At 43.7% G+C, this 23,011-nt stretch overlaps 1 protein-coding gene across 6 annotated transcripts in view; it reads right to left on the reverse strand.

Annotated features, from left to right (window-relative positions):
* Positions 1 to 23,011, reverse strand: part of dzank1 (double zinc ribbon and ankyrin repeat domains 1) — a 131,901-nt gene that overhangs the window by 73,305 nt on the left and 35,585 nt on the right. For all 6 annotated transcript variants that reach the window (XR_005941732.1, XM_041177442.1, XM_041177458.1 and 3 more), the window contains exons 7-10: positions 18,104 to 18,189; positions 12,694 to 12,811; positions 8,972 to 9,085; positions 5,079 to 5,171 (exon numbers count right to left, since the gene is read on the reverse strand). Coding sequence is in view for 5 of the 6 variants with exons in the window: in XM_041177442.1 (XP_041033376.1) it covers positions 5,079 to 5,171; positions 8,972 to 9,085; positions 12,694 to 12,811; positions 18,104 to 18,189 (411 nt within the window). In the remaining variant the exon portion in view is untranslated. The remainder of the gene's footprint in view (positions 1 to 5,078; positions 5,172 to 8,971; positions 9,086 to 12,693; positions 12,812 to 18,103; positions 18,190 to 23,011) is intronic.

Raw genomic sequence — 23,011 nt, forward strand, 5'->3', positions numbered from 1 at the left:
TTCTCCTCTCACCTTAAATCTATGTCCCCTAGTAATTGACTCTTCCACCCTGGGAAAAAACTTCTGACTATCTACTCTGTCCATGCCACTCATAATTCTGTAAACTTCTATCAAGTCACCCCTCAATCTCTGTTGCTCTAGTGAGAACAATCCGAGTTTCTCCAACCTCTCCTCATAGCTAATAACCTCCAGACCAGGCAGCATCCTGGTAAAGCTCCTCTGCACCCTCTCCAACGCCTCCATATCCTTCTGATAATGTGGCGACCAGAATTGCACACAATATTCCAAGTGTGGCCTAACCAAGGTTCCATACAGCTGCAGTGTGACTTCCCATCTTTTATACTCAATATCCCTGCCAATGAAGGCAAGCATGCCATATGCCTTCCTGACCTTACCCACCTGCGTTGCCACTTTCAGTGACCTGTGGACCTGTACACCCAGATCCCTCTGCACGTCAATGCACTTAAGGGTTCTGCCATTTACTGTATAATTCCTGCCTGTATTAGACCTTCCAAAATGCATTACCTCGCATTTGTCTGGATTAAATTCCACCTGCCATTTCTCCGTCCAAGACTCCAACCGAACTATATCCCGTGTATGAAGAGTTTCGAGTCCTCATGACCCTTCGACAGAACTTGAGTTCGAGTCCAAGAAAGAGTTGAAACATAAGCTGGTTTAAGGTGTGTGGGGGGGGGGGCGGCGGAGAGAGAGAGAGAGAGAGAGAGAAGTGGAGGGGGGGTGTGGTTGTAGGGACAAACAAGCAGTGATAGAAGCAGATCATCAAAAGATGTCAACAACAATAGAACAAAAGAACACATAGGTGTTAAAGTTGGTGATATTATCTAAACGAATGTGCTAATTAAGAATGGATGGTAGGGCACTCAAGGTATAGCTCTAGTGGGGGTGGAGGGAGCATAAAAGATTTTAAAATATTTAAAAATAATGGAAATAGGTGGGAAAAGAAAAATCTATATAATTTATTGGAAAAAAAAGGAAGGGGGAAACAGAAAGGGGGTGGGGATGGAGGAGGGAGTTCAAGACTTAAAGTTGCTGAATTCAATATTCAGTCCGGAAGGTTGTAAAGTGCCTAGTCGGAAGATGAGGTGTTGTTCCTCCAGTTTGCGTTGGGCTTCACTGGAACAATGCAGCAAACCAAGGACAGACATGTGGGCAAGAGAGCAGGGTGGAGTGTTAAAATGGCAAGCGACAGGGAGGTTTGGGTCATTCTTGCGGACAGACCGCAGGTGTTCTGCAAAGCGGTCGCCCAGTTTACGTTTGGTCTCTCCAATGTAGAGGAGACCACATTGGGAGCAACGAATGCAGTAGAATAAGTTGGGGGAAATGCAAGTGAAATGCTGCTTCACTTGAAAGGAGTGTTTGGGCCCTTGGATGGTGAGGAGAGAGAAAGTGAAGGGGCAGGTGTTGCATCTTTTGCGTGGGCATGGGGTGGTGCCATAGGAGGGGGTTGAGGAGTAGGGGGTGATGGAGGAGTGGACAAGGGTGTCCCGGAGGGAGCGATCCCTATGGAATGCCGACAGGGGGGGTGAAGGGAAGATGTGTTTGGTGGTGGCATCATGCTGGAGTTGGCGGAAATGGCGGAGGATGATCCTTTGAATGCGGAGGCTGGTGGGGTAATAAGTGAGGACAAGGGGGACCCTATCATGTTTCTGGGAGGGAGGAGAAGGCGTGAGGGCGGATGCGCGGGAGATGGGCCGGACACGGTTGAGGGCCCTGTCAACGACTGTGGGTGGAAAACCTCGGTTAAGGAAGAAGGAGGATATGTCAGAGGAACTGTTTTTGAAGGTCGCATCATCGGAACAGATGCACGGAGGCGAAGGAACTGAGAGAATGGGATGGAGTCCTTACAGGAAGCGGGGTGTGAGGAGCTGTAGTCGAGGTAGCTGTGGGAGTCGGTGGGTTTGTAATGGATATTGGTGGACAGTCTATCACCAGAGATTGAGACAGAGAGGTCAAGGAATGGAAGGGAAGTGTCAGAGATGGACCACGTGAAAATGATGGAGGGGTGGAGATTGGAAGCAAAATTAATAAATTTTTCTAAGTCCCGATGAAAGCATGAAGCAGCACCGAAGTAATCATCGATGTACCGGAGAAAGAGTTGTGGAAGGGGGCCGGAGTAGGACTGGAACAAGGAATGTTCCACATACCCCATAAAGAGACAGGCATAGCTGGGGCCCATGCGGGTACCCATAGCCACACCTTTTATTTGGAGGAAGTGAGAGGAGTTGAAGGAGAAATTGTTCAATGTGAGAACAAGTTCAGCCAGACGGAGGTGAGTAGTGATGGATGGGGATTGTTCGGGCCTCTGTTCGAGGAAGAAGCTAAGAGCCCTCAGACCATCCTGGTGGGGGATGGAGGTGTAGAGGGATTGGACGTCCATGGTGAAGAGGAAGCGGTTGGGGCCAGGGAACTGGAAATTGTTGATGTAGATGTTTAGATAATATCACCAACTTTAACACCTATGTGTTCATTTGTTCTATTGTTGTTGACATCTTTTGATGATCTGCTTCTATCACTGCTTGTTTGTCCCTACAACCACACCCCCCCCCTCCACTTCTCTCTCTCTCTCTCCGCACCCCCCCATACACCTTAAACCAGCTTATATTTCAACTCTTTCTTGGACTCGAACTCAAGTTCTGTCGAAGGGTCATGAGGACTCGAAACGTCAACTCTTTTCTTCTCCGCCGATGCTGCCAGACCTGCTGAGTTTTTCCAGGTAATTCTGTTTTTGTTTTGGATTTCCAGCATCTGCAGTTTTTTTGTTTTAATATCCCGTGTATCCTGACAATCCTCTTCACTATCTGCAACTCCTTCAACCTTAGTGTCGTCTGCAAACTTACTAATTAGCCCAGTTACATTTTCCTCCAAATCATTTATGTATACTACAAACAGCAAAGGTCCCAGCATTGATCCCTGCAGAACTCCATTAGTCACAGCTCTCCATTTAGAAAAGCACCCTTCCACTGCTACCCTCTGGGGCGAAGTTATAATAGTTGCAAATAACAACAGGTGTTTCTTAAAAATCTACACAAACACCTAAGGGCACACCAGGTAATTAAGTGAAATTTTATTCCACTTCTTATGCTGTAATCTGTATTTAAGTAATTATTTTTAACAATGTCTTCAAAATTTAGGGGAGAATTTTCTCCCTGGCGGGCAGGCGGTTGGGAGCGGGCGCAGAGTCAATCACTGCCTGCGATCAGCTGCGCTCCGCCGTTTTACGTGGCCGGGTCAATTAAGGCCTGCCCAGCGTGACGCGCACCCAGAAGCACTCAGAGCTCCTTGTGCGGGAAGGGGGAGGAGGGAGAGTCAGGGCCTGTGCAAAAGAACGCAGAAATCTCCCTGAGGCACAGAGCTGCCTCAGGGAGATTAATTTCATCTTGAAAAATTGAATAAAAAAATAAAAATAATTATTCAGACATGTCCCCTCATGTGACAGTGTCACATGAGCTGGGACATGTTTATGAATTTTAATAATATTTTTTATTTAAGTTATAAACCCTTCATGAAACCTCATCCCACCCGTGGATGAGGTTCCATGAGAAATGCAAAGGCCGCCTGGGCTCTGTGCCTGCCCGCCAACCTTACGGTTGGATGGGCAGCCCTGACAACTACTTTAATTAGATTATTAATGGCCTTGACAGGCCTTTGACAGTTCGGCGGGCGCACAGCTGACTTCGGTGCGCGCCCACTGAACAGATGATCAGAATGATGCGTGGTGACGTCGGGGCACATGCCCAATGTCACCATGCATCATTTTACGCGTCGGAGTGCCCGCCCCCACACGCCAAGCAGAAGATTCTGGCCTTAAAGTAGCTTACAGAGGGAATCCAATTTTATTCTTCTTCTACATATGCCAGTCTGCTAACACAATGCATTCTATGTGTAGCCAATTGCAGCTGCAAGTTGTAGTCTGACAAGCTATCCTGGGTCACGTGCACGATTCCTTTGCTAATGGTTGGCCTCCCGGTCAAAGCTGTTGCTTCTCCTACGTCAAGGAGACTGGGGCCTTGCACTCGGCTGAATGCCCCAACCTGTCCTTCTGCTCACCAGCTTGTGCTGAGTGAGACAGATCTTGACTCTTGCACATAATTGTAAAATGGGCAATAGCAAGTCAGCAGCTCCTTTTACACATCTTTACATTTTCATTTCCATGGGTTTCAATGGAAGATGCAAAATGGACTGCTGACATGATATCACCAGTTTTACACCATCATACAAAATAAAGATCTACCTCAGTGCCTATAAGCTACTGAATGGTGCTGCAGAAAGCATTGCTTTTTGAAATGCCTGGCTAAGATCTGTAAGTTCCAGAATAATGCTACCAAAGGGACATCTTCCGGGAAATGACCTTGAAAACACAATTACAGTTAACTCTCCCTCCCCCAAAAGAAACCCATGGCTACAAAGTGCAAGGTTCTGGGTGACTTCTAACAGTCTTCAATGGCACAATTTTGGGAACCATTATCTGATTAAATATTACCAGCTTCTAGCTCTCAACTAGCTCCCTTTTGTTATGCCAAACCAAAGCTCCTTCCTCAACTTGGGAATTCCAAGAAAGAACCTATGGAATTTTTGCACAGCTTGTGTTGCTACGTGATTGTCAGACTGGACTTCGTGAATTAGAAAAAGGAAAGAATTGCATTTATATAGCGCCTTCACAACCTCAGGATGTCCCAAAGCACTTTATAGCCAATGAGTAGCTTTGAAGTGTATCCACTGTTGCAAGTGGGAAACCGAGAAGCCAGTTTGCACACTGCAAGGTAACACAAACAGCAATGTGATAACGATCATTCTGGAACTTACAGGTTACCTTTTAGTGATGGTGGTTGAGGGTTAATTATGGATCAGGATACGGGGAGAACTCCCTTGCTCTTCTTCAAAATAGTGCCAGGGGATCTTTTATATCAACCCTCAAGGGCACAGCCTCAGTTTAACCCTCATCTGAAAGGCAGCATCAACTGTGCAGCACTCTCTCGGTATTGCAGTTAGCAGGGAAAATCACAAGTTTCTCAGCTCCATGTCTAATAAACTCATTAAGCAGAATGACAGTCACTTACTTTCAGTGATCTTGACAGCCTGGTCTCACAAATTAAGCAGTGCTGGACATTAGCTGGGTTGCCTGTTCCACACGATCGACAGATAATCTTGTTCTATTTAAAAAGCATTGTATAACTTAACAACCTACCGTACATAAAAATGCACATATCAGAATGTATTAATGTCCAATGGACCACACTCTTGTACAAAAGAGGGGGAATTTTCATAAATTACTTCTTATGCTTACATTGAAAAATCCTCTGTCAGTTCCCCACCCCCACTAATGCTGAAAATTACCCCTGGAAAAACCATCCTCAGTAACACTATTATTTTGTAAAGTGAGATATACTCCGCATCCCCCAAATATTTTTAAACATTATTTGGGGAATATGATGATTCATTTATTTATCAGATGTATTCGTGACACTCACTGACAGTACCAAAGAAACTTTTCATTTTTGATGGCCAGCTATTCAGCACATTGAATTTTGTGAAGTTTAATTGAAAAGTTCAATATTCAGCGAATGCCCTCCTTCAATCAATGAAGTTGTTCCAACTGTATGAAAAATCAGCAAAGCTTGTTTTGTGTGTCTATTTCTCACACACCAAGCACAAGTCATAAAAACAAAAAACTGCGGATGCTGGAAATCCAAAGAAAAACAGAATTACCTGGAAAAACTCAGCAGGCCTGGCAGTATCGGCGGAGAAGAAAAGAGTTGACATTTCGAGTCCTCATGACCTTTCAACAGAACTAGGTGAATCCAAGGAAGGGGTGAAATATAAGCTGGTTTATCAGGGCGGGGGGTTGGGTGGGGGGAGAGAAGTGGAGGGGGGTGGTGTGGTTGTAGGGACAAGCAAGCAGTGATAGAAGCAGATCATCAAAAGATGTCACAGACAAAAGAACACATAGGTGTTGATGTTGGTGATATTATCTAAACGAATGTGCTAATTAAGAATGGATGGTAGGGCACTCGACGTATAGCTCTAGTGGGGGTGGGGGGAGTATAAAAGATTTAAAAATATTTAAAAATGGAAATAGGTGGGAAAAGAAAAATCTATATAATTTATTGGAAAAAACAAAAGGAACGGGGAAGAAACAGAAAGGGGGTGGGGATGGAGGAGGGAGTTCAAGACCAACACCCATCTAGGACCCTCCACCCCTGCCTGTCCCTCCGTCCCCACCCCATCTTCCAATCCCAGCCCCATCCGTGTATTCACTATACCCACTGACCTTCTCCTCTCTGATGCTGAACGTTCAGTGCTCAGCAAAGAACTTAGTTTCATACCCTTACGCCCTCACCTCAATGAATTTTGGGCTCGGCACGATGCTGAACTCTTCTTCCGCCGTCTTCGTCTCCGGGCTCACTTCTTTGGGCAGGAGTCCTCTCCCCGTTCAACGGATCCTTTTACCCACCTCCAATATTCTCCCTCCACCTGGACCCCTCCCTCTGGATTCTTACCTTCTCTTGATCTTTTCATTGAGAACTGTCGGCGCGACATTAGTCGTCTCAATTTCTCTGCTCCTCTCACCCATTCTAATCTCTCTCTCTCTGAACTTACTGCACTCCATTCTCTCAGGTCCAACCCTCACATTGTCATCAAACCCACTGACAAGGGTGGTGCTGTTGTTGTCTGGCGCACTGACCTCTACCTCGCGGAGCCTGAGCGTCAACTCGCAGATACTTCCTCCTACCTCTCCCTGGACCATGACCCCGCCAAGGAACATCAAGCCATTGTTTCCAGGACTGTCACTGACCTCATCTCCTCTGGGGATCTTCCTCCCACAGCTTCCAACCTGATAGTCGCCCAACCTCGGACGGCCCGCTTCTACCTCCTACCCAAAATCCACAAACAGAATTGTCCCGGTGACCGATCATGTCAGCTTGCTGCTGCCCCACAGAACTCATTTCTCGTTATCTTGACTCACTGCTCTCCCCCCTTGTCCAGTCCCTTCCCACCTACATCCGTGATTCCTCTCACACCTTACGTCACATCAACAATTTCCAGTTCCCTGACCCCAACCGCTTCCTCTTCACCATGGACGTCCAATCCCTCTACACCTCCATCCCCCACCTGGATGAGCTGAGGGCCCTTAGTTTCTTCCTTGAACAGAGGCCTGAACAATCCCCATCCACCACTACTCTCCTCTGTCTGGCTGAACTTGTTCTCACATTGAACAATTTCTCCTTCAACTCCTCTCACTTCCTCCAAATAAAAGATGTGGCTATGGGTACCTGCATGGGCCCCAGCTATGCCTGTCTCTTTATGGGGTATGTGGAACATTCCTTGTTCCAGTCCTACTCCGGCCCCCTTCCACAACTCTTTCTCCGGTACATCGATGATTACTTCGGTGCTGCTTCATGCTCTCGTCGGGACTTAGAAAAATTTATTAATTTTGCTTCCAATCTCCACCCCTCCATCATTTTCACGTGGTCCATCTCTGACACTTCCCTTCCCTTCCTTGACCTCTCTGTCTCAATCTCTGGTAATAGACTGTCCACCAATATCCATTACAAGCCTACTGACTCCCACAGCTACCTCGACTACAGCTCCTCACACCCCGCTTCCTGTAAGGACTCCATCCCATTCTCTCAGTTCCTTCGCCTCCGTCGCATCTGTTCCGATGATGCTACCTTCAAAAACAGTTCCTCTGACATATCCTCCTTCTTCCTTAACCGAGGTTTTCCACCCACGGTCGTTGACAGGGCCCTCAACCGTGTCCAGCCCATCTCCCGCGCATCCGCCCTCACGCCTTCTCCTCCCTCCCGGAAACATGATAGGGTCCCCCTTGTCCTCACTTATCACACCACCAGCCTCCGCATTCAAACGATCATCCTCCGCTATTTCCACCAACTCCAGCATGATGCCACCACCAAACACATATTCCCTTCACCCCCCCTGTCGGCATTCCGTAGGGATCGCTCCCTCCGGGACACCCTGGTCCACTCCTCCATCACCCCTACTCCTCAAACCCCACCTATGGGACCTCCCCATGCCCACGCAAAAGATGTAACACCTGCCCCTTAACTTCCTCTCTCCTCACTATCCAAGGGCCCAAACACTCCTTTCAAGTGAAGCAGCATTTCACTTGCATTTCTCCCAACTTAGTCTACTGTATTCATTGCTCCCAATGTGGTCTCCTCTACATTGGAGAGACCAAACGTAAACTGGGCAACCGCTTTGCAGAACACCTGCGGTCTGTCCACAAGAATGACCCAAACCTCCCTGTCGCTTGCCATTTTAACACTCCACCCTGCTCTCTTGCCCACATGTCTGTCCTTGGTTTGCTGCATTGTTCCAGTGAAGCCCAACGCAAACTGGAGGAACAGCACCTCATCTTCCGACTAGGCACTTTACAGCCTTCCGGACTGAATATTGAATTCAACAACTTTAGGTCTTGAACTCCCTCCTCCATCCCCACCCCCTTTCTGTTTCTTCCCCCTTCCTTTTGTTTTTTCCAATAAATTATATAGATTTTACTTTTCCCACCTATTTCCATTATTTTTAAATATTTTAAAATCTTTTATGCTCCCGCCACCCCCACTAGAGCTATACGTCGAGTGCCCTACCATCCATTCTTAATTAGCACATTCGTTTAGATAATATCACCAACTTCAACACCTATGTGTGCTTTTGTTCTTTTGTCTGTGACATCTTTTGATGATCTGTTTCTATCACTGCTTGCTTGTCCCTACAACCACACCACCCTCCTCCACTTCTCTCCCCCCACCCAACTCCCCCCCCGCCTTAAACCAGCTTATATTTCACCCCTTCCTTGGATTCACCTAGTTCTGTTGAAGGGTCATGAGGACTTGAAACGTCAACTCTTTTCTTCCCCGTTGATGCTGCCAGACCTGCTGAGTTTTTCCACGTAATTCTGTTTTTGTTTCCGAGCACAAGTCATGTTGTTTACCTTGAGACTAATGCTGGCCTCAGGCTTTAGCTGAGGCGTTATAGGGGCCTCACATACAATACATGTTGGAGTATTCAATGGGACCATTGTCTTGCATTCCACACAGAGCCCCATCTGCAAAACAACATAAGATTTTTATTAAATTTTTGATAAAGTGCCTTCTTCCCCATCATTCAGCTTGGGCAACATTATTTGATAAGCTAGCTTTCTTCCCATACACCTCTTTCCTCTAGGAGTCATTGAGATACTGCATGACAGGTGCCAGCTGCTTTCTTGGCTAAGTGGCTCACTGTGGGAACTCCACACAGCTGAATCTATTTCTACCAACAACCAACATCAATACAAGTGAACTTTCCAGCAGGACTCACAGAATAGTGGACCCTCTGCTGATCCTCTTTTCCCCAACTCCAGCCCCTAAACATGGAGGCCAAAGTGTGAGTCATGGTTCGCCTCTGAGTCACAAAGATAGTAGATTTAGAAGACTGGGTTGTCTCACCTCAGAGATTTGAGTACAAAATCTAGGCTGACACTTCAGTGCAGTACTGAGGAGGTACTTCACTGTCAGAAGTGCCCTCTTTCAGATGAGACATTAAATCAGCACCCTGTTTAACCTCAAGTAGATGTAAATGATCCAACGACACTATTCAAAAAAGAGCTGGAGAGTTCCTTCAGAGTACAACATTTATCCCTCAACCAACATCATCAATAGAAAACAAATTATCTGGTCATTATCACAATACTGTTTATAGGACCTTGAAGCATCCACAGTACTTTCTTTGATATTACTACTTGTAGGGCCTTGCTGTACACAATTTGGCTGCTACATTTTTTGCATTATGAGCACCCCCTGAAGTCTATGAGATTTATCCAGCGAATGGCTGACCTATATAAATAACAAATGGCTGGGTAGTCTCCGGAGTTTCAGCTTGAATAGTAGAGGCCACCAGAATGGCCCTCTTGACCTTTGGGTCAGAGCAGAATCAATTGCTCACTTATCACCCAGCATCCCTGCTGGAGGTGCGTGTGTTGAAGTGTGGGCATGCACAGGAGCTTGCTCAGTTGAAAACAGCATGACTTGGAGAATGAGCAGAGGGTAAGGAATGAAAAAGGTGCAATAACATTAAACGGTGTAGTATATAGACCACCTAGTATATAGTGGAAGGGATGAAGAGAAACAAATTTGCAAAGAATTTACAGAGACATGCAAGAATTATAGAGTAATTATAATGGGGAACTTCAATTATCCAAATATAGACTGGCTTAGGAATAGTGCAAAGGGACAAGAGAGACAAGAGTTCCTGGAATGTGTTCAAGATAATTTTCTGCAGCAGTATGTTTCCGGTCCAACGAAAGGGAAGGCACTGTTGGATCTGGTTCTGAGGAATGATTTGGTTCAAGTGGATCAAATATCAGTGGGAGAGTTTTTAGGGAACAGTGAACATTGTATCATAAGGTTGGTCATGGAAAAGGTCAAGCAACAATCCAGAGTAGGGATAATTAATTGGGGAAAAGCCAACTTCGATGGGATGAGAATGCATCTGAATCAAGTGAATTGAAATCAGATGTTGGCAGAAAAGATGGTGGCAGAACAATGGGCCACCATCAAAGAAAGGGTATTGCAAGAAATGTCAAGATATATTCCCTTGAAGGGAACAGATAGAACAAACAGATCCAGGATGTCCTGGATGATGAGATAGATAGAGGTGAAGATGAAAAGGAAGAAGTGTGCGTACAACAGATGTCAGGTAGAAAATACAATGGAGAACCAGACTGAACATAGAAGGACCAGAGGGGATGTGAAAAAAACTAATGAAAAGCAAGCAGAGAGCATGAAAAGAGACTGGCAGCTAATATGAAAGGGAATCCCAAGGTCTTCTATCAGCATATAAATAATAAAAAATATGTGGTAAAAGAAAGAGTAGGGTCGATTAGGGATAAAAAAGTGGACTTGCATGTGAAGGCAGGAGAAATAGCAGAGGTATTAAATGAGTACTTTGCATCTGTCTTTACAAAGGAAGAAGATGCTACCCAGGCTGAGGTGAGAGAGGAGGTAACTGGTACACTAGAAGAATTTACAATTGAGAAGGAGGAGGTGCATCCAAAGGTGCTGAGGGAAGTGGGAGTGGAAATTGCAGAGGCACTAGTAATAATCTTCCAGTCTTCCTTAGACATAGGGGTGGTGACAGAGGACTGGAGAATTGAGAATGTTACACCCTTGTTCAATGGCAATCACATACCAGTCAGTCTGACTTCAGTGGTAGGGAAATTTCTGGAAATGATAGCTCAGGAAAAAATCAATAAGGATAATTAAGGAAAACCAGCATGGATTCATTAGGAGAAAATCATGTTTAATTAACTTGCTGCAGTTTTTGAGGTGGTAACAGAGAAGGTTGATAAGGGAAACACTGTTGTTGTGGTGTATCTGGATTTCCAAAACATCTTTGATATAATGCCACACAACAGACTTGTAAGCAAAATTTTAGGTCATGGAATAAAAGGGAAATTAGGCACTTGGAAAAGAAATTGGCTGAGTGACAGGAAACAAAGAGAAGTGATAAATGGTTGTTTTTCAGATTAGTGGAAGGTTTGTAGTGGAGTTGCCCAGTGTTGGGACCCTTGCTTCTCCTGATATATATCAATGAGCTAGACTGTTGTGTTCATGGATGATTTCAAAATTTGCATATGATACGAAGCTTGGAAATGTTGTCAACTGTGATGAGGATAGTCTTGAACTTCAAAAGGACACAGGTATGTTGGTGGAATGGGCAGACACGTGACAGTTGAAATTCAATGCAGCGAAGTGTGAAGTGATACATTTTGTCAGAAAGAATATGGAGAGAGTACAAAATAAAGGGAGAAACTCTAAAGGAGGTGCAGGAACAGAGGGACCTCAGTGTATATGTACATAAGTCATTGAAGGTGGCAGGGCATATTGAGAAAGCAGTTAATATCTTAGGCTTTATTAATAGGGGCATTGAGTTCAAGAGTAAGATGGTCATGTTGAACTTGTGTAAGACACTAGTTCGGCCTAATCTGGAGTACCACGTCCAGTTCTGGGCATCATACTTGAGGAAGGATGTGAAGACATTACAGAAAGCACAGAGGAAATTCACAAGAATGATTCCAGGGATAAAGAACTGCAGCTATGAGGATATACTGAAGAGGTTAGGACTGCTTTCCTTGGAGAAAAGAAGGCTGAGAGGGGACTTGATAGAGGCATTCAAGATCCTGAGGGATATGGACAGGGTAAATAGTGAGAAACTGTTCCCACTCAAAAAAGCATCAAGAGCTAAAGGGCACAGATTCAAAAATAATTGGAAAAAAAGAGTAAAAGTGATGTGAGGAAAATGTTTACACCCAGAGACTGGATGGAATGTGGAATGAACTTCCTGAGAGATTGGTGGAAGCAGGTCCGATCGAGGTATTCAAAAGGGAATTGGATTGCTATCTGAAAAGAAAGAATGTGCAAGGTTATGGGGATCAGGCAGGGGAGTGGGACTGGGTAGATCGCTCTTTCAGAGAGCCAGTGCAAACTTGATGGGCCAAATTATATCCTTCTGCACCGTAAAGATCCTGTGATTCAGAGATACTGAGTACACTGCAAAAGTACTTTGTTGGTTATAAATTGCTTGGAGCTGTCTTGAGGTTATGAATAATGTTACATTAATGCAAGTTCTTCTTTACATAAACAAGATTAGTTCATTGTTTCAGTTGTTACCAACCTGAGCTCCTTCAGGTGGTGGAAGCCTACAGCCTGGCACTGGAGGAACAGGTGAACCACATTCCTGACAGAAACGTGCAAAAGGATCTGATGGACGAGGAGCAAGGCAGCACACACACCTAAAAAAATTAAATTACAATGGGCACATTGGAGAAACAAACATATACTTTTCCCATTGCCAACCATCACCAACTAAGAAATCATAACAAACTGAATAGTCTACATAGTACAGCAGTCTCAAGCCAATACCATTGCTTATGGATGGCACAGGCTAATGCAGTGACTTATGGGTGAATGAGTTTACCCAAGTCTATGCTGTGCAAGTTATATGGTTTGTTAAATGGATCAACACTTAGAACCATAGAAAAATTATGGTACAGAAAGTGGCCATTCAGCCCATCGTGTCTGTGCCAGCCAAAAAAGAGAAAAAGGAAACTAGCTGCTCATTTTGATCCCATTTTCCAACACCTGGTTCGTAGCCTTGCAGGTTACAGCACTTCAGGTGCAGGTCCAGGCACCTTTTAAATGAGTTCAGCATGTGAGCCTCAACCACCAGCTTAGACAGTGAATTCCAGACGCCCACCACGCTCTGGTGAAAATTATTTTCCTCATGTCCCCTCTAATCCTTCTACCAATCACCTTAAATCTATGTCCCCTGGTAATTGACTCCTCAGCAAGGGGAAACAAGTCTTTCCTGTCTACCCTTTCTAGGCCCCTCATAATTTTGTTCACCTCAATTAGGTCTCCTTTCGGCCACCTCTGTTCTAAGGAAAACAACCCTAGCCCATCCAATCTTTCCTCATAGCTGCAATTTTCAAGCCCTGGTAACAGTCTTGTAAAACTCCTCTGCACTCTCTCCAGAGCAATTTTATCTTTCCTTTAATGTGGTGACTAGAACTGTACACAAAGTTCCAGCTGTGGCCTAACCAGCATTTTATATAGTTCCAGCATTCCATCCCTGTTTTTGTATTCAATACCTCATCCAATAAAGGAAAGCATTCCATATGTTTTCTGGAACACATTATCCACCTGTCCTGTCACCTTCGAGGGCCTGTGGACATGTACTCCAAGGTCACTCACATCCTCAACTCCTCTCAATATTCTCCCATTTATTGAGTATTCCCTTGTTTTGTTTGCCGTCCCCAAAGTAATTACTTCACATTTTTCCAGATTGTATTCCATTTGCCACTTCTCCGCCCATTCAACTAAACCATTGATATCATTCTGGAGTCAACAGTTACCTCTTCAATATCAACTACACAGCAAATTTTTGTGTCATCTGCAAATTCCCCAATCATGCCTCCCACATTTAAATCTAAATCATTAATATATACAACAAACAGCAAAGGTCCCAACAGAACCCTATGGAACACCACTGGAAACCATTTTCCATTTGCAAAAGCATCCATTAACCATTATCCTTTGTTTCCTGTCACTGAACCAATTTTGGATCCAACCTGCCACCTTCCCCTGTATCCCATGAAATCTACTTTCTGGACCAGTCTGCCATGTGGGACCTTGTCAAATGCCTTACTGAAATCCACGTAGACAACATCCACTGCACTACCCTCATCAATCCTCCTTGTTACTTGCTTAAAAAGTTCTATTAGGTTAGTAAGAGACGATCTTCCCCTAACAAAACCAAGCTGACTATTCCTAATCAATCCGCACCTTTCTAAGTGACAGTTTATCCTGTCTCTCAGAATTGCTTCCAATAATTTGCCCACTACCGAAGTCAGACTGACCGGCCTATAATTTTCTGGCCTATCCCTCGCACCCTTTTTAAATAATGGTACAACATTCACAGACCTCTAATCCTCTGGGACCTCGCCTGTCTCTAATGAGGATTGGAAAATGATCCACAGAGCATCTTCTGTTTCCTCCCTGGCTTCTTCAACAGCCTGGAGTACAATCCACCTGGCCCTGGTGATTTATCCACCTTCACGGATGCCAGTCCCTCCAGTACTTCCTCTCTCACTATGTTTATTGTATCTAATATTTCATACTCCTCCTCTTTAACTAGAATGTCTGCATCATCCCTCTCCCTAGTGAAGACAGAGACAAAGTACTCATTGAGAACTCAGCCCACATCTTCTGCATCAATCCACAAGTTACCATGTGCATAGCTGATAGGCCCTATCTTTTCCTTAGTTATTCTCTTGCCCTTAATGTAATGGTAAAACATAGGATTTTCTTTGATTTTATGTGTCAATATTTTTTCATATCCTCTCTTTGGTTTCCTAATTTCAATTTTTACTTCACCCTTGTACTTTCTATACTCCCCTAGGCTTTCTATAGTATTAAGTCTTTTGTACTGTCATAAGCTTCCTTTTTCCTCTTTATCTTGGCCTGTATGCTTCTAGATAACTATGGGGCTCTATATTTGGCAGTACCACCCTTCTTCTTTGTGGGACATGTCTACACTGTGCCAACAGAATCTCACCTTTGAATGCCTCCCACTGATCACCTCACCTCTCAAACTTTGAAAACTTTATTCTCCTCCAATCTAAGTCTTTTACTCTTGTTCTATCTTTGTCCTCTTCCATAATGATGCTACATCTAACTATGTTATCGTCACTAGCTCCAAAATGGTCCCCCACTGGTACTTCATCCTCTTGCCTAGCTTCATTTCCCAAGACTAAATCTAGAATTGTGCCCCCTCTCGTTGGGCTTGTTATGTGCTGGCTAAAAAAGTTCTCTTGAATGCTGTTCAAGAATTTTGTGTCTTCTGTGCCCTTCACACTATTTGTGTCCCAATTGACATTAGGGTAATTGAGTCCCCAACAATTACTGCCCTATTGTTTTGTGCTCAGAAATGTGTCTACATGTTTGCTCTTCTAACTCCTTTCCACTATTTGGGGGTGTATAGAACACTCCTAGCAGTGTGGCTGCCCCTTTTTTATTTCTGAGCTCCACCTATATGACCTCATTTGAGACTTCATTTAGTATATTATCCCTCCACACAGCTGTAATTGATTCTTTAGCCAATAATGCTACACCCCCCACATTTTTTATCCCCTTCCCTATCCTGCCTGAAAACTCTGTCTCCAGGGATATTGAGCTGCCAGTTTTGCCCCTCCTTAAGCCAAGTTCCTATTATAGCAATGATATAATGCTGCCTTGTGTCTATCTTCTCCCTCAGCTCATCAGCTTTATTTACTATGCTCCTTGAATTTACATATATACCTTTTAACACTGCCAAATTCCTGTGCTGCACACTTTTTAACTTGTGCTGCTTCTGCTTCCAGAGTCATTCACTAATTCTCCATCTCCTGTTCCCTGCTCTGAACACTTGATCATTCTGCCGTTCTTAACACACTCCTACAATGGCATTCTGCTCAACATAATTCCCTAGTTTGTCTAGATAGCAGCAGTGACTGCACTTCAGAAGTAATTAATTGGATGTAAAGCACTTTGAGATGCTCTAAGAGTTTTGAATGGTGCTATAGCGGTGCAAAGTCTTGTTTTCCCTTGTGTACACACTTTCAAAAAAGGACTACATGGGGCTGTAATACTGAAAATGCACATTTTATAAAACAGAATGCCAAGAGAATAGAACTAGATTATCAAGAATAAATCAGAGTTCCATGTGGATAAAACAAGTCAATGTCGTTATCTACTTTAAACTCAATCTATACCCCTCTCACAATTGCCTGCAATTTGTAAGAAAACCTGGAGCAAGTTTTAATTTTGAATGCAGACAGAAATTTAAGCTTGGATTGCATAGACTTACTATCCTTGGTTCACTTTGAATGTTGGCAGGAGGCAGGCATGCAGAAAGAAGCAAGGCAGGGGAAAGTGTGTGAAAGTATGAAAAAACCTCTATACAATAAGCATAAAACAAAAGTACACCTCTGTGGTTTAAAGTTTCTAAAAAAAATACTAAAACCATAAAGGCTATTGCTATCCACAGTGAATATTAATGAAGTTATGACGTTTACAGCCCACAACACAGTGACATAGCACGGACTGAATCCCACCCCTCCAAGAGGAGAGATTGTTACTCTCAGCCATGCTGCCGAGGATTAGTGGTAGTTCAGTGTTAGCAATCTCATTTACGCGTCAGAAGATTCTGGGTTTGAATTCCACTCCAGAAACGTGAACACAAAATCCAGGTCGACACTCTAGCACAGTGGTGAGGGAGTATTGTACTGCAGGAGGTGCGGTCTTTGGAATGCAAGTTTAAATCGAGGCCGTATTTGCTGTCTCAGTTGGATGTAAAAATCCCATGCCACTATTTTGAAGAAGAGCAGGGAAGTCCTTTCCTGGTGCCCTGGCTAATATCTATCTCTCAACCACCAGCATTCAAACTAATTAACTGGTTATTATCCCATTGCTGTATGTGCACCTTTACTGTGCACAAATTAGCTTACTGCGTTCCCTACATTACATCAGTGACTACATCAAAAAGTACTTCGTTGGTGGTAAAGCATTTTGGGATGTCCTGAGGTCTTATAGGCACAATATAAGTGGAAGTCTTTTTATCCCCTATCACACTGAATGTTAAGTGTTCTCAATGAAGGTGAATTTTAAAGGCCTGCAACATTATCATATCTTGGGGAGAAATCACCAGATGTTTCACTGCTGTTGTCCTTTAAATCGCAATAACAGAGCTCCAAAAGCTCATCTGATGAAAGATTGTTTAGGACAAAGAATCTCTAGGTCAACCTGGGGCCTTAACATGCAGAATCAAGAGTTGGTATTAAATTCTTTTTCTCTGGCAATGTAGTTAGAATTGCATTTGGTCAAATTCAGTAAAAAAAATTGAATGCCTTACTAGAAAGAATTCACACCTAAGCAACATTTTCCTTTCATCTGGCTTTTGCCCTTACTGCAAATCATTGCTCCACGTACATAATTGTTGTATTATGTTGTATTACATAGTTATCTCACACATATAAATCTCTAACCTTTTTTTAAACAAGGCTCGTGAGAATTCCAGCAGAAGGGAGCTTAATTCTCAGTCTGAAATGATGTAAATAAATTATAATATTTTTGTAAAGCATTAATTGTTGATTACCCTTTAATAGCCATTTAATGTAATTTAACACAAAACGCAAAAAAATGACCTGAACAACAAAGGGCCAAGGAAATTGTCAAAGTGTCCCTTCTGCCCTCCAAGTCATTGACTACCTTAAATGATATCGGTTTGTAAATCTCTCTAAACCATGCCTGAAGAAGGCAAAAAGGAATATTCAGAAGACCATGAAGAAAAGGTATCAATGAAAACAAAGTAGATACAGCAATGGAGTTAGGTGCTATCAGAAGATTGGGGTTTTGTCCTTCTCTGATGTGTGTCTCCACCCGATCATGTGCAAAATTTCCAGCTGGCTCTAGGTAAATTCAACCATGTAATTTAATTCAAGCAAAGACTGATATTAGAGAATCTTTTATGTAAGGCAATCACATACTTCAGAAAGTCAGTCTCTCTTTGGATTCTCATGGTTTGGGTACTGCTCAGGGTCTTGGGTGGACTCGCATCAATGGAAGCAGCCAACTAGAGAATACAGTAAAGGTTACAAATGAGAAGACAAAAGTATTCTCATAGATAAAACATAAAAATGTATATTTTTCAAATCACAGTCTGTGAACGAATCCAAGAAGGTCTGGAAGTGGAGATTTCCTTCCTCATGTTATTAGTTTTCTGTATTTTTTAGCTTACCCACTAGCTGAGCCAAATGGTCTAGTCGAAAAGGGGAAGGGCATAACACTCTCTTATAAACCAGCTCACCCAACTTTAGAGACCAACTGACACTCATGGAAATGAGCCATTTGTGCAAAACTAGCTGACTGTTCCAGATACAAATTTACAGGGGTTAAAGTTGTACTGATCCTCCATTTTAATTTTGCTAAAATCAGTGCAGGAGAAAGGAATTCTAAGAATTGAGGATGATGAGCTGGGTTTTATAGTGACAGTACACAGTATAATAAGTAGCGTTTTGGGAGGCACAATTTGACTTTGGGCCTATGATATACAAATGGAGTTTATCCCATGTCATGTCTGTTTATGTTGTAGACTAACTGATAAAGACTGATTGCTATGGTTAGCTAACAGTTATTATAATATGCAGTGACCCGGATGAGCTAGATGGATCTTGGTCTATTTTTTAAATCTAGAAATCCCTATGCTCCCAGGTTCCTAAAGGGCTCCACCGTGGAGCATTTCAACATATTCTTATTTTCACACTTTTCCATGTGAGGGACCCTTTGCAAATACTGACATGTTTTCAGGGACACCACCCTGCTATCTATATGTTATATGTTTCCAAGGGCCTGCTGCCTCTACTTTAAAAGAATAAGTTCAGCTGCTCAAAGGAAACAGTACAAGCACTACAAAGGTTTTTAAGGTGCTTATAGCCAGAAATACCATTCAAATAAGTTTGGCAATCTAATTACAAATGGTCAGAAATCTGATGATCTTGCAGATCCTGAGATTCCCTTGCAGATATGAGGTTGAATAGGAATACTGGAAACTGAGATCCCTTTGTGTGGTGTCCATTCTATTTGTTGCTGCCAGTGCATTCTCTGTTTTCAGGCACTTGCATATTATTTTCCCTCCTCTGTCACAAGCACGTGTAATTCAGGGATGAGAGTGACCGAAGATAAAAAATTATGAAAACTTTTAGTGACAAGGAATTATGTATTTACAGCAATTTTTTATGACATTTAGTGAATGCGAATGCTTCTAGGCCACTTCAAATGAGTGGAATTATTGGACTTCAAGTAGGTAGAAACATTAGTTTTCCCTTTCTGATAAAGGATCATATGGACTCGAAAAGTCAACTGTATCCCTCTCCGCAGATGCTGTCAGACCTGCTGAGTTTTTCCAGGTATTTTTGTTTTTGTTTTAGTTTTCCCTTTGTTTATCTTCTACTATTACCAAGACTGAAGGCCAATACATTTGAATGAAATTACCAGAAGACTAAGTGAAGCCCCTGATCTCGACCCCAATCCCACCACTGCCACACACCATGCACACACACACTCCACTGCACACACCTTTCTTCCCAACCCCCTCTCCCCCACTCATTCAGTAGCCCCTCTCCCCAACTCCCCTCCTTGCACATGCATTCACTCACTCAGCAGCCCCTTTTTTCAACCACCTTCCCCTCACTTACTGAACCCCACAGAGACTTGGGCTCCACTGCTCCACCCCACCCTGCCAAACCCCACAGAGACTCCAGCTCCGCTACTCCCACCCGCCCTGCCAAGTCCCACCGAGACTTGAGCTCCACTGCTCCCCCTCCAGCCCTGCTGAACACAACAGAGACTCAGGCTCTGCTGCTTCCCCACACCCTGTTGAATCCCACAGAGACTTGGGCTCTGCTGCTGCCCCTAACCTGGGCCTACCAAACCCCCAACCCCCAGAGACTCAGTGTCCACTACTCTTCCCCCGCTTGCTGAACCCCACGGTTCCACCAAGCTTGCAGCAGCAGAGCACACCCTCCGGGTGGAATGTGTGGCTGGTCTCCTGAAGTTGCTCCTGGCTTCCTATATTGGCAGAGATTTTCCAGTCTTTCTGAGACCTCCTGCCTTTAGCACATTGGAGGTGGCAGCGGCCAAAGGGAGGCGGAGGTCGGAAAAAAATTTATAGGGTGGAATTCCATTATCAAAAAGTTGGAATTCTGCCAAATGGCAGAAATCTTTCATCCCTGGTAATCAGTCCACAGGAGGAATGTTTGAGGAACACAGGAACAGGAGCCTGTTCTGCCATTTTTACCGAGAATTATATTGAAATTACAGCACTGAAATAGGCTGAACTGGTCTATGCTAGAGTTTATGCTCTAAACAAACCTGCTCCCACCTTAATTCATCTAACCTTATCAGAATAACTTTCTATTTCCTTTTCCCTTGTGTGTTCATCTACTTTCCCCTTAAATTCAACTATGCTATTCACCTCAACTATACTCCAAGTTCTGCATTCCAAGTGCTCCCAAGGTAAAGAAGTTTCTCCTGAATTCCTCATTGGGTTTATCAGTGAATATCATATATTTATGACCCCTACTTTTGGATTCTTTCCCATTTTCTCCATGTCGACCAAACAAACCCCTTTATAATTTTGAAGACCTCTACTGAATTACCCCTCAGCCTTCTCTTTTCTAAACAAAAAAGCTTCAAGTTTGTGCAATCTATTGTTAGGACAGGCTTATTCCCTCTGAGGCACACCATAAAACTGCAATATATGTATTCAGAACAATTCACTATAATGAACTGGAAATTTTATTTGAATAAACATGCAGTGATTATATTACATTCATTATTTGTTGAGTGTGAAATCACCTCATTATACAGTATAATTACACAATACTTGCAACACAAAAGGAGACCATTCAGCCCAATATTACATGCTCCACATGAGCCTCCTCCTTTCTATCTTAAGCTAATCCTATTAACTCACCCTTTTATTACTTTTTCCATCATATGTTTATCCAGCTTCTCCTTAAATACATCTCTCCTGGTTGTCTCAACTACGCCTAGTGGTAGTGAGTTCCACATTCTAATCACTCCCCAAGTAGAGAAGTTCCTCCTAAATTCCCTGTTGGATTAATTAGTAACTATCTAATATTTATGACCTCTAGTTCAGGAGTCCCCTGCAATTAAAACATTTTCTCCACACCTACATGGGTCACACAGAGTGGTTGTGAAGAATAGAGTTTTAATAGAGTCCGAAAGATGGGAATTTGGTGAAAGTGGGAATTTGGTGCAGAGAGTGAAGGAGCTGCTTTTTTCTTTAGTTTCACCACCAATGGAAGCTTGAGGCACTATTTAACATGTTTTGTCTATTTCTTAGTGCAAGTTAGTGTGCAGAAAAAGAAAACATTTGCAACAAAGTAAAAACTGGATATAAATAATGGGTAGGATTTTTCCTGTGGACTTCAGGGCCCCACTGTCAGGTTCAATGAGGGTCAGAAGCCTGCACTGTGTGGGGAACACTCACCAGCGATTTTCCCCGAATTGGCCAATTAATGGCCAGAGGGTGGGCTCGCTGTCCACTTAATGCCAGTGGGTGGGCTCTTGAAGCTGGAGGGCCAATAGGAAGCCCTCCAGCTTGGAAGCAGCAGCAGGTTGCCCTTACAGGTAAATGTGAGAGAGTGCAAAATGCAGGCCCTCTCTCCAACTTTTTCAAATTTAAAATAAAAAAGGCCTTTGCATGGGGCAGACTACGACAGCCTGTGGCTACAGCTGGTGTCAGGCAGGCAGGGACGGAATCTGAGCCTGCCTGGAGCACTGGCACCCTGGTCTGCTGCCAGAAAGCCCCATTCAGGGAGCTGTACTGCAGGAGCCTGAAGACCAACAGGAAAATCCCATTCAACCTCCAACAACTTAGTTGTTTCTTTATCTGGTCCATTTGCTACCGCTGCTTGCCCAGCTCTGTTTTGCCCCCATTGGTGGCTAAAAACTCAACCCAATTTAAATAATTTATACTATGATTTGTGAAAGTGGGTTGTGTGTCTGGACTGCATGTGAGAATCTGTGAACAGTGGGACTGTAAAGTGCACACATTTGCAGTTGATTTTTTCGTCTCAAATCTCTCCAGCTCAGAGTCATCGAGCTGGAGTGCGAGTTAGAAACACTCAGATATATAAGGGAGAGGGAGCAGTTTCTAGACAGTTTGTCCCAAGGCTTTGGTCGTAGAGAGGTACATATTCAGAATTGGATTGATGTGAGTAGTGTACAGAGTAAGGGGAACCCACGTGTGATAGATAATGAAGAACCACAGAAATTTATCATATTCAACATGCACAATGTACTTCTTACCTGTCAGGATAAGGATAAAAACTATCAGAGGTTAGCCAGAACCACGGCACCTTGGAGCAGGAGATGTCCAAATGGGGGTGGGTGAGGGGGTGGTGGAAGTGGAGGAGAGGAAGTCTAATATGGTAGCTGTGGGGGATTCAAAAATCAGGGGGACAGGTAGCATCCTTTCAAAGCAGGATCCAGGGTCTTAAATTATTTGTTGGCTACCTGGTGCTAGGATGAGGGGCATCCTGAATCACCTTAAATGGATATTGGAGTTGGGGGGAAGGATCTAGTTGCTGTGGTCCTCATTGGGCCCAACAAAGTAGGAAAAATGTAAGCAAGAAGTCCTGTTTGGAGATTACTTGAATCTATTGGTTAAATTAAAGGACAGGCCTCATAGGGGTTACAATCTTTAGATTATTACCCAAGCCACATGAAATTGGCACAGAGATAAATAGATTAAGAAGGTGAACACATGGCTGAGGAGTGGTGTGGGAAAGAAATGTTCCATTTCTCAGGACATTGGGACCAGTGCTGGGACTTACATACCCTTGGGATGTGTTTCACCTTAATAGCGC

This window comes from Carcharodon carcharias, chromosome 2 (assembly GCF_017639515.1).
Source record: "Carcharodon carcharias isolate sCarCar2 chromosome 2, sCarCar2.pri, whole genome shotgun sequence".
NCBI lineage: Eukaryota > Metazoa > Chordata > Chondrichthyes > Lamniformes > Lamnidae > Carcharodon > Carcharodon carcharias.